At 45.4% G+C, this 12,615-nt stretch overlaps 1 protein-coding gene across 1 annotated transcript in view; it reads left to right on the forward strand.

The window, feature by feature from the left end:
- The window catches only part of LOC146203944 (uncharacterized), a 105,328-nt gene that overhangs the window by 51,180 nt on the left and 41,533 nt on the right, over positions 1–12,615 (forward strand). Inside the window, exons 21-25 of the mRNA XM_084585986.1 lie at positions 2,804–2,848; positions 3,091–3,198; positions 3,773–3,826; positions 6,446–6,499; positions 9,101–9,154. Of these exons, the coding sequence (XP_084442112.1) occupies positions 2,804–2,848; positions 3,091–3,198; positions 3,773–3,826; positions 6,446–6,499; positions 9,101–9,154 (315 nt within the window). The remainder of the gene's footprint in view (positions 1–2,803; positions 2,849–3,090; positions 3,199–3,772; positions 3,827–6,445; positions 6,500–9,100; positions 9,155–12,615) is intronic.

Raw genomic sequence — 12,615 nt, forward strand, 5'->3', positions numbered from 1 at the left:
ACACACACACAGCGGACCGTGGAAGAAATATCTTTATCTCACTCGGGAGGTCCGTCCATGCAGATGTGGGGAGAAAGGGGTCGATGGGAGAGTAGTCAGGCAGCGGCCAGTGGGAGATCCAGGAGTGAAGAGTCATGAGAGAGGCGACGGCGTGCGCCTCTCTTTATAGGGTCCGAGCGGGGACAGGTTTATCCCGTTGGCGGGAGAGGAGAGGGGCAAAAGGACAGCGCACAGGGAGTGCTGGGAAGTGGCGCGGCCTCCAAATGTGGTGCGGCGCGCCGCAGGAAAAGCGCTCCCTTCAAATGAGGCTGACGCGGTCTCCACATCTCCCCCCCCCCCCCCCTCTTAGCGTGCGACTCGGGGTCCGGCAACAGTCGGGCCATGTCCATGTCCGAGTCCTCGTCGGCATCCAATATGCATGATTGTCGCCTGGCTCTAGCGGGATGCTATCTCAGCTAGTCCGCATGGCGGCAGGGAAGCAGCAGGCATGGCGGGATTGTTCCGGCTGGTCCCTCTGCAGCATCGGCCAGTTCCTCGGGGTCACAATGCTGCTGGGCTCGGCCGCGGATACGCCTGGCAGCGGCCCGGAGCTGCTCCTCCGCATCGCCGTCGACCCCTTTCCATGTGGCGCCGCGCTGGATTCACCGGGGACACCTTTGCAGGAGGCGTTTCCACCCCGGGCACACCTGGCTCCCTGAGGCCCGTACTCCGGGCTTGGGCAGCGGGCTCCAAAGCCAGCCTCTTTGAAGACGGCCAGCATGGCCGTGGTGGTCAGGATGGTAGGCCGCAAAACACGACAAACTGGGGGGTTGCCCCAGTTTAAGTGGGGGCGTCCCCACTTCCATGCAGATGCGGGGGGTCAGGGGTCGACGAGAGAGCAGCCAGGCAGCGGCCAGCGGGAGATCCTGGAGTGAAGAGTCAAGAGAGAGGCGACGGCGCGTCTCTCTTTATAGGGTCCGAGCGGGGACCGGGTTACCGCATCGGCGGGAGAGGAGAGGGGCAAAAGGGCAGCGCACAGGGAGTGCTGGGAAGTGGCGCGGCCTCCAAATGTGGTGCGGCGTGCCGCGGGAAAAGCGCTCCCTTCAAATGTGGCTGGCGCGGTCCCCACAAGCTTTATTTATGCCATAGAGGAATCACTTAACGTGTAAGCACCCCTTGCCTCTCGTCGTTGATCATTCTCATGCGGGTGTAAAACACTTTTAGTGGTATGACATCGCCTCTACGTCGAACTCTGGGGCACACCGCCATCACAACGTCCGAATGAGCCTTCTGTCCTAGCAATTCGCTGTTGTCGTTCGCCTCTACAAACTACTGACTTCTGCTTCTTCTTCTTTTCGCGGACAGGCATGGCAAAATGGCGAGACTATGGCCAGGGTAGCTCTCACTACAAAAACACACACAGTGGTCCCCAGTGTGGAGAACCCACTGTAAATGTCATAACCGACAGCTAGCTGTCGCACTAGACTGTGGATTGCAAACTGCAGCAGTTCGCTTGGCTGGCTGCTGTCTTCATGCTCACTGTCCGCCAGCTTACTTAGTGTATGTTCTAGACGGTTCCTGACTTCTACAGTTGGAGGGCACTTATGCTCCGCCTTTACAGGGACACTGATGGGTTCTCAAACATGCAATCCTGTAGGATGCTGAAGCACAGTCTTCGTTGATCATGGCCGGGATGTTATTTAACGCGTTAGCATTAAAGACCTTGTTTTCCAGAAAATACGGCGTTGACATTGTGAGCGAAAATTCATGGCCGTGGCTGGGAAAATTCACATGGCTGACCACTATTAATCGTAGAGTTGTGTGACATCACGCCACCACGTGAAGAGGCCGATTTGACAGGAGCTGCCAACTCAGGCTTCTGAATTTGAGATGGGAGGGTAAGGGGACTGCAGCCATCCAGGGCCCTTGCATTATGAGTCAGACATGCTACCCCTAAACCACGCTTTCACGTACGGCTTGGTAAATAGGAGCTTTATATCGACGTGAGATGATCTTTCACGCAATACGTTTTTTTTCGATTACATGCTAAAGTGAATGTGTAAGATAATTAGGCACGTATTAAAGGGTTAGTTAATTTATTATGCGAACTAGCTTCAAAGTCCTGTAGGTGAATCAGGATCTGCAATAGGAGCTGCGCACAGAGCCGTGAATGCCGCCGAATCATATCTTCAAAGTCAGAGCTTAAGTGTTTCACTCCCCCCCCCCCCCTCTCCTCGCCCAATATTTTTCGATTATGCGTAAAAATCCGGCCCAATCATCGACTGACAGTGCGCCGTTAAAATATCCCGCAGTCTCCGGGAACGCTGCAGAGAACAGCGGAGAGGTAAAGCTCGCTCATGATGGCCGTTGTGACGTGATAAGAAGGAGCTGAAGGTACTCCAGGCTACCCGAGAGAGCCTTCAGAGAAAGGTTATCTTGCTGGTGTTGTGGATGCACAAAGCACGTGAACTATGTTTTGTGAACCCTTTCCAACATGATGTACCGCTCTAGTTCGAGTGCGCATAGCGCCGACTTCTTCACGATGTCGCGTGGAAGCAAGCAAGCATTGAAGCTGTTCACATGCGGCATCATGGTTTTGGAAAAAAAAAAGAAATTGTCATACTTGTCCTCGATTAGGGTTGCTTATTAAGTGGGAGAAATGAACGCTAACGAAGTTATTGTTAGAAAAAAACTGCATTTCAAAAAATACTTTGACATGAGATGGATATTACACAACCACCCTCAGGCAAAGTGACTCTTAATGGTTTCCGCGCTATAGTCACGAACCGTTTTATACATAATTTCTGTCCCTCTGAAATTGCAGGGTGACGACGGTCCACGAGGGCCGCCTGGCGACAAAGGCGACAAGGTGAGTGTTTCTCTGACGTTGCAGTGGCAGGTGTTCTCGTCAGCTCGTGTCTTTCTTCATTCTGACTTATTTATGTGCACTAATTTGGGGGCAGAACCTTATTGTTATTAACTTTGTCTTTCTTTAGGCGCGCTATAGATTTTCTACTTAATTTTCTCAGTGTCCACTAAAATCGATATAAACAAACGTGGCGCCCACGAGGGATGCGGCGTTTTCCCGACACGCTATACCTGTTATGGCAGGGCTCACCCGGTGCCGACGGCCAGAAGGGCGACCATGGGCTGCAAGGTGACGTGGGGCCTCAGGGGATTGAAGGCGTCCAGGGGATAGAAGGCCCTGAGGGTCCCAAGGCAAGTATATGACTGCTGCACAGCGTTTTTGTAATCCCAATCTTGTTAGAGTGCAAGGAAGCATGAACCATCAAGTACTGTTAGTGAATTTTTTATGCTTTGCTCAAATTCAGTGATTTGTGGCTGCCGTCTTTATTTTGTTGCCATAATATTGACTGACACTAGGAAGACCAATGAAACCAGTGTAGTCGGCATACTAGCTGGCATGTCAACCTACTGAAAGATTAACGTACTCAGGAAATTACCCTGATGCCTCAGGGTGAATTTTTGATGTGACGCGTAAAGACTATACGCTGGAGGGGACCAGGTTACGCGATCTTGTCCCTGAGAAGGTCGGACGCCAAAGATGATCGTAGCAAACTCCTTGCTATCAAACGACCGCTCAGCGCTTGGTACGTAGCCATTAGTGCATGTCCCTGGTCTAATACACGTATAGCGCTCCGAATGACGGGCAGGCCTAAGGCTTCACTCTGCTGCGCTACATTTTGCGTGCGCCATTCATAGTGTTGATGATTTTTTGCCTTTTATTTTTTCTCAGGCTTTCTGCACTCACATTTTACTGAAATTCTCGCAGGGGTTCGAAGGACCGCGGGGTGAAAAAGGGCCACCGGGAGCCCCAGGAGAAAAGGTGTGGCACTTTTTGCATGCAATTAAGCGTCGGGAAGTTATTCGCAAGGTTTATATTGGCCAGGTTCGTGTTTGACTGGGACTTTTGCCTGGGCTATGAATAGTCGTCGGTTACACTGGGGTGGACCTAAACCCCATACTGTATTTTCCGGTTCAAATTCGCACCTGGATGCCGCTGAAACATGCTGTAAGCGGGGAGTCTTCCGAAATCATGTGGCGGGAAAATAATCACGCCTGTAAAGGGCTCTCTAAACAGAGCTCACGTGCGTTGGAAGGTTCAACTGCGGGGAATGCAGCGATATACGTTGCATTTTTCTCTGTTTGAATTTTGTCTGAATCGGTTTGATTCGTAGCGTTTTAATTGCTTAGAGGTTTGTTGTTGTCAGTAATTAAGCAACATGGAAGGCATGTGAGATTATGTTAGATACCTTAGCACGTGTGAGAGTTCTGCATGAATATTGACTACCTGCTCTCGAGATAACTTGGAGAAAGCGCGACTGTGCAAGAATAATAGGCACAACGGACGCAAGTGGAACTCTCACAGATATGTACCTTTCAGAAGCTACAGGCCTATACTAACAAAAGGCTGTTATGAGCCGCAGCTGCGGCATTCATGTCGGGCACAGTGAGTCCTTTGCGCCCTTCGCCTTCACTTGGTTTCTGCCGAGTGAAACATGCCATAAATGTACTCGTTAGAGATGGTATTACTAGTGAAAATGCAAGCGTGCTGCTGTATAAAGCATGTTGCCATTCTCCCCCCACCACCTGCAATGCGCTATTTCCCAATTCTTGGTTGTACAGTTGGCACTAAAGCGTATGAGCGACGCTCAGGCAGCCATGTTCCTGCGATATGAATACGCTAAAAGACTAAGAATGATCCGGAATCTATGAATATTGGAAAATGCTAAATGAACAAAGAGGTAATAGGCGCTCTGCTGCTCAAGAATAAGACATAATTTCATCTGTGTGCTCGGTCTACCCTACTATAACCACAGTAATGACGATTACGCCACGTGTCCCAACATAGTGTGACCAACCTTTTAAGAAAGACGGACTGCCCCAGCTCAGTGAATCTAGCTGAGGGCTGTTGAGAGCGTTCGTCGTCCTCCGTGGCTAATTAATTGACAAATGTTTATTAGCTAACAATCTAATTATTAGATTAAATAGAAATAGAAAAGTAACAATTGAGAGGTCGTATAGTCTCTTGGAGAACAGCTTATTGAAATGTTTGCACCAAGGTACCATTTACGCACATTTATTTGTTGTCCTTACTGTAAAGCTCTCACGCGGCCAGCTGCAGGCGCATATTTCTTGTTCATCACGTAGACAAAGCCTCATCAAGAGCAGCACTCTGAAGAAAAGCAGGTTTTGTTCCCTGAGATTCGTTTTGTGATGCTAAACTGGCACCGCTGTCAGGTGCAAGATTTTTTTCAATGTTTGAGTTATCTTTTACGGCCTAAAAAAGCTGCTTTACGTAAACCATACTACGATGCAAGCATCTCAGTCAGCTGTTTTTCAAAACAATCTAAAACTTCGAAACTATGGAGTCCCTGATGTCGAATAAATAGAATAATTAATTAGCAGGTGCTATTGATCATATTTGGCCAACAAACTAATACTTTAGGCAAGGTCACATGATTCTCAGCCGCCCTTAACAGCAGAGTATACAGATTAAAAAAACAAGCGCTAATCAGTCACCCTGTGTACTCTCTTGTTCTTTATTAGTCGTGGTAAGCCTCCACTTATATCTGGCATCTTTTCACTGACCATTATGCTAGAATAATTTTAAGCAGTCTGTGACTGTTGCATCAACTCTAGGAATAGCTCCGGAGAGTTATGATTAAGTTCGCAGAGAGGAATAATATACCGATTATGAATACGCCATTTGGTAATTTGGAGAACAAAAAGTGTACGTGAAAGAACCCGACAGTAGAGACTAAAAATGAAATAGTCTCCTTCTGTGCGCTCACCATGCAATCGCGGAGGATATGGAGATCCTCAGAAATGGGAGATGTAGTTACCCTAGAATTTTAAGCTCTTTAATTTGCGTTGTCTTAAAGAGGGACGGGAAGAAACTAGTACTAGTGAGAAGCTGGTAAGATAGTGTGTATCTTATCTATTATCTCTAACTCTAGTTGCCGATTGGCACTACAGTTTTGTTTGCAGTAACGCTGAATGACAGCCTGGGGCTCATAAAACTGAACGATAACCAGGTTTCAATTTATTTTCTTTGTCTTCAGTTCGCAGACATTTTCGTGAGGTTTCTGCACTTGATCGGTATTACTGCTATTACTGCACTTTTCTGAAAATCTTACAAAGCAGAAACTGTGAGCAAAAATAGTCATTCCTTGGGACATTCTGATATAGAATAAATAATATAAAGTGAGGATGAGAAGCTGAAAACGTAATAAAAAAGCTATCGACAGCACAGCACAGTGTCAATGCGCCGTGATGTTTAATTCAGTAGATTCCTGTTCATATGTATAGTTTTCATTATCCGCTTTTACTTCCGGGAGGCCTTTGCGAATTCTAAAGATGAAATCTATCTTTATTAATGCCCTTTAGATTTCTAAAGAAGTTTTGACAATTACTTGCTGTTTTTCTTTTTTTTCTCCACAAGGGTAAAATGGGGATCCCCGGCTTTCCAGGATATCCAGGATCAACTGGACCGAAGGTATGTTATACCCGCAATTTTTTTCCCCCGATAAATTGAAACTGGTGTTCGGTTGTAAGGATACCTTCAAAGAACACGTATTCGTTCAGCAGTATTCGCACTGGATTGGTAGCAGGAATAAAATTCCTTGCTTAAATCATGATATTGAGTCATGATGAATTTGTTATGCGTATATCTGGATCCTGACGTTTCTATTACTTCTGACTTTGTAGCTTTGTAAACGCAGTTTCAGCGTGTTATGGGGCCGCTGGCATTGCTTTTATTTCTATTTTGACCACATAGCTGTGCATGTAGCTCTTGACCGTCAAAGAAATCTTGTCAGTGTCTCTTGTAACATAGCTTCTGTATGGTGGCCTCTTTTTTGCTTAAATTGACATAATTAATTTCATATTTCCCATCCTGTTAATACTGATGCATCGCACTTTAATACACTTGGTGATGAACCTTCCTTTTCCCGATAAGCAGCGGATAAAACTCAGGCTGTGAACATCGCAAAAAATGAGGAATGGAAAAAATGCATTGATGATGATAAAGAAAGAAGGTGCTTTGTGTGATAATTTAGTTTTTGACATTTGTAGTAATAAGAATACAGTTGGCCTTTGAAGTATTATTTCGCATGTAATTAATGGTGATGCCAGCGATTTTTTGAGAACAGCCTGTCCAAGAGTCAGATGTGATATCGTTTGCTGTTGAACCCATTGACGTATTATTGCCGTTTTGACGTTCCGCTTCTTATGTTTCTGAATTCTCTGTCATTTCATTATGTTACATTATCTTTAATTGACATATGCACGCTGCATTACTTTAGTTTTTTGCAGGAGTCGAGTGCGACCGCAAGTGGAACAATGAACGCTAGTCGCTAAATTATATCAATTTGTGTCAGCCGTTGGCCGACGTCTCACAACCACACAAAGAAAAAATACAAGAAAGAATGTTTATTGCCCATTTAGTCATTGAAAAAGTGATTTTCCCGTATTGCAAATTTATTAAACGTAATTGTGCTTTAAATTGAGACGCGTTTATGATACTTTCTGAGCTTTAATTATCGGTATCTACAGAACGTAAATGCTAAAACGGGAAAATGTCGATGCGAGGCAGGCGTTGCAATTATTTTTTAAGTAATTAGTATGCCCCATAAACTGTTGAGCACGGTGTGTGTGTTTTGAAAATTACAGGGGGCACTTTGGCCCACTAAAGTGCAATGAGGCGAAAGCCTTTATAGCGAGGCAGTCAGCAGCCCTCTTTTACGGCACCTCTTTCCCTATTTCTTCTTTCAGTCCCACCTTTTTCCTTTCCCTTACGGCGTGTTTCAGGTGTCCGCGAAGTGCGACAGATACTGCGCCTTTTCTTACCTGTATACCTATTTGAAACGCCGCTTATTCTCCCTTTACTGCGTCTGCTTCTCTATGCTATGGGGTGCGGCGTTCGAGGAACCACCAAATGAAAGGCGCCGCACGGGCGCCTGGATCCGACGGCCGGCGCGGCCAGCTTCATATACGCGTGAATCGGAATCTCGCGGTACTCCGCGGAATGTCGAGAAGAACTTAGACACTTCTCGCGGGCGCAAGCACGGACGGAGGCTTTCGCCTTAATGCCTCTTTTTCATATCCATTACAAAAAGCTCTTATATTATGTGACAGCAAGGTTTTAATGTGTTTTTTTTTTTTAAGCGAAATAAAATTTAGGTAGATGATACCTAGCGGCTAAAAAACTGTGAACATTCGAGTGTTTGCTTATGTGTTCTAAACGTTCAGTAACGAGCTCACAGCGACGACATTGATAAATTTGCTGCGTTTTTGCGGTGTTTCTGCTCTGTATAGTCAGAAAACATTGCAGGCTGTTTGCACTAAGCATATATACGCGGAAATAAGCAGCGCTGCCCCCTTTATATGTTTGTCAGCTAGCCAAAAGGATCACTTTATTGGGAAGGTCCATCTGGTTCTTTTGTTTCAGGCTCAACTGAGACACTGTAGAAGCGCTAGAAGCATCGAAATTGTGGCCCGTATTGGCTGGACTGAAATTATTGCAGACGCACTGTCCTCATTTGCATTATAAACCATTAGCTATGACATCTCTGGATGGTGACTCAATATTGGCAGAAAAGCCTGCAAATACTCATCAATTTTTATCACCACCTCTATAACGCCTTAATCTTGAAGATTGTTTGGAGCGCTGTAAGCTCGCCGCTAGTTCAAAGCTTAAAGCATTTTCCACAAGTGAGTTTGTGAGTTCAATAACACACCTTTCGGCTACTCTGCTGTCCTGTTTCGACTGCTCGAGACTGCGGTACTCACAACGTCTGAGGAGGTGTTCCCCTCTCCAACGAGCGTGTTTGAAATGTTTCATTCATCAGTAGCGAAGCAAAAGTAAAAAGAACGGTTTCTGTTCGCTCACACATACCTGTCATGGTTTCCTTTTAAAGGCTGACTGGCGTTGATTGTCCATAAATGCCACATAATTTTTCATTTTTTTCTTTAAAAAAAACTTAATCTCTATCTTGTTGTGCATTCTGGCTTTTGCTTGTAACTTCCCTTCACGCATACTTTCTCATATCCAAGAATTACTGTCCTTTAAGCTGAATTTCGGGAACTCTGGCCGCAGGGAGAAAAAGGATTTCATGGAAAGCCCGGAGAGAAAGGAGACAAAGGCGATCGGGTAAGTATGGGCTAGTGACGCACGGCTGGGAAACATTTAAATTTTTAGTTCCACAGTGCGGCAAGCACGCGAACTATGGTAACCGAGCGTGCAGTAAATGCGGCTAGTCAAGCAGGACAACGATAGCAACAGCTTGCAGACACGAAAGGAATTTGAGAACACTGCAAAACTTGCACTGGAGAAATGCGAAAGCGTGGGCGTAGTTGCTGCTGCTGTTGCTACACAAGACGCGTTGGCAATTTTATTTTTTGTTTTTCTTCATTGTTATACTTTTTAATTGTTTATTTTTAAAATTTGTTTTGTATTATTATTTTTGAACTTATTACTTCTCTATTATTATTTTCTTTATAATTTGTATTTCCTTATTTCTTTCAACGCTGTATAGCGTTCTTACGCTAAGGAAGGAGAATTACAGACACATTTGCAGGAATGCGGTGCAGGCGCGGCTTTTAACACATGTTTTGTGTTTGTCACGTATTATTTTGCGTGTGTAAAATCAGGTTTTGAAGTTGGAAATAAAGACCAAAAGAAAGCGGCGTAGAGTGAAGTGAAAGTATTCACAGGCTTATTGAAGTTTTGAAATCTGAAACATGTGTCCCGGACTGGTTTCCATGGTTAGAGTCCTTGGTTGCGCTTCGATAATTTTAGTGTATCAAAGCCATACTCGACGGAGTTGGCGGGTCACAATTTTTTTTCTGTGATGTATTTTGATGTATGTGTATTAAGGACTGATAAAGTCTGGCAATAAATATATGAAAACAATTTTCTGTGGCCGAAAAAAAGAGCGGCGTAGAGTGGTGGTTAGCACTTTCGGCTGATGCACCGAAGTATGGTGGTTCGATTCCTGGCATGGACACGATTTTTTTCTTACGCGACTCCTACGGACATGCTCTGTCCACAGTTCCTGGTGACACCACTCATGAAAAAAGAAATGTTTTCGCATTAGAAGAGCGTGACGCAGAGTCATAAAAGGGCAACACAGTTTCCCAAGCTTGACTGGCAGCTGCCTTGTTCGTTCGTTTGTGCCGTTGAAAACACTCGACTCCCCACCAACCGGTTCGGCTCCCACCATCGGCGCGTCGTTTTTCCGTCCAATTTTAATTTAATGTTCTTTATCACTGAACATCATAACAAGACTAATTCTTGTCAATGACAGCGATAAAACATAAAAAAGATACACAGCGTTTGCCTTGGACTCGTAGACTGTTGGCCCCTTTCAATTCTATATATATATATATATATATATATATATATATATATATATATATATATATATATATATAGAAAGAAGTCGATAGTCGACGAAGCCAAGGAAAGCATTGGGGATTGTACTTTGTCTTTTTTATTATTTTTACTTCATAATCACGTAAATTAGTAATGTAATGTGTTTAGCACTGGACTGTGTTATTCGGAGGTCGTGGGTTCGGTTCCCACCATCGGCACGTTGTTTTTCTTTCTACTTTGTGTTTATTTATCTTTCCCCTAAACACATTACATTACTAATTTACGTATTTATGAAGTAAAAATTAAAAAAAAGGCAAAGTACAATCCCCAATGCTTTCCTTGGCCTCGTCGACTGTCGGCTTCTTTCCTTCATGTATTATAACGAGTACCCTCATTTCCCCTTCATTTATCTGCTTGTAGCTTACGGGGGTCTCGGTTCTGGCGGTCTTGAAGCCATAGGTAGCGTAAGAGGGTTCTAGCACAGTTTTCGCCCTCACTCGTGATCACGTTCTACGTGACGCTGGCGGTAACACAGGACGTTCCAGTCCACCGCTATAGTTGACGGTGGCGCTGGTGAACACTCTCAAGGTTCGTATACAGGCAACATAAATACCCAAGAAAGTAGCAGGGGGGACAGCGGCCGATGTAGCTCAGTTGGAAGAGCACCGGACGCGATATTCGGAGGTCGTGGGTTCTGTTCCCACCATCGGCACGTTGTTTTTCTTTCTACCTTGTTTTTATTTATCTTTCCCCTAAACACATTACATTACTAATTTACGTGATTATGAAGTAAAAATAAAAAAAAGGCAAAGTACAATCCCCAGGGCTTTCCTTGGCCTCGTTGACTGTCGGCTTCTTTCCTTCATGTATTATAACGAGTACCCTCATTTCCCCTTCATTTATCTGCTTATATATATATATATATATATATATATACCACAGGATATGCAATCACAATTCGAAATTTGTTTTTTCTTCAGAGGATTTTCAGATATCTGCCCTCCTTTCGTATTACTATTACACCATGTGGGACCTAGGGCGGCTATTATTGCAAAAGCAATACTACTCCCATTTTCAACCCTTTGCGTAGCCACGGTCGGTAAGTACGTTTGACTTTTAATGACCGCAGATGGCTGTGACGCCATACAAGCTGCGAGAGATGGGCTACCAAGTCGAGTCGTCTGGTGGCGGCGGTCGGTAGGCACGGCGCGCTGCAGCAGGAACCGCGCTGCTACCTAGTGGAGGCGCCGCTGTCACCTCTTCTCTCGCAGTTGAGAGGAGGAGGAGAAGGAAAACGATGGGTATATAAATGCTAGCGCTTGCTCAGCTGAGGCACGCGCTATGCATTGTGATAAACAGAAAGGAAGTGACGCCGTCTCGATGAAGCCAGGAAACGACAGCGGGCTACAGAGACAGATGAAGAACGGGAACAGCGTCTCGCTTGACGGCGCGCTCAAGATGCAGCTGGACGAGCGCGTCGCGCTTCTCTTGAATTGTCCTCAACCGGTGACGGCTTCGAATGGAATGTAATGGACGCTTTGAACAGTGAAGACTCTTCGTCGACATGTTCACTCAGCAGTCAAAAACGTAGGAATGCAACGACGCGTTCAGGAAACAGAAGAAGAACGGCAACGGAACTATAGCGTAGCCATGCTATTATTGCTTTCGCAACCTACTGCGCTTAACTAAAGCTAAGCCCCAGCTAATTTTTTATGAGATATCCTTCACAGTCGCGGAAACGGCAGGTGGCAGGGGCCGCGGAAGCAGGTCGCACAGGTTGCTGGAGGCGCGCGTATACGTGAATTAATGGATACTGCACGCAGGAAAAGGAAAAGGTACAGCACAGTAACTGAGTAAATTACGATGAACACCTCGCAGTTTCAGGAATTTGAAAAGAGAGAAGAAAACGTTTTGGACTCTGTAAGGGCAATTTTTGACTGCGGATGGCTTTCAAGTGACGGGTCATCTCTAAAGGGAACCTGTGTTACGCGATTTCAGTACCACTGCACTTTTATACTCAACAGATTCTGCAGCGTTAACGATTCAGTGTTTGTGGCCCCATAGGCTCCCTGGCAGAGCCTTGAAAGTACAAGGGGATGTTTATAAATGAAGAATCCTCAGATAGTAGATTCGGTTACTTCATTCTTCCAAGCCGGATGATTTGCTGCGGCTGCCGAACGCTCAGTAGATGCTTTTGATAACCGAGCGCCTGAATTCCCGTTTGCGCAGTTGCTTTT

Source organism: Amblyomma maculatum, chromosome 1 (genome assembly GCF_055883805.1).
Source record: "Amblyomma maculatum isolate TAMU_Amacu chromosome 1, ASM5588380v1, whole genome shotgun sequence".
Classification (NCBI taxonomy): Eukaryota; Metazoa; Arthropoda; class Arachnida; order Ixodida; family Ixodidae; genus Amblyomma; species Amblyomma maculatum.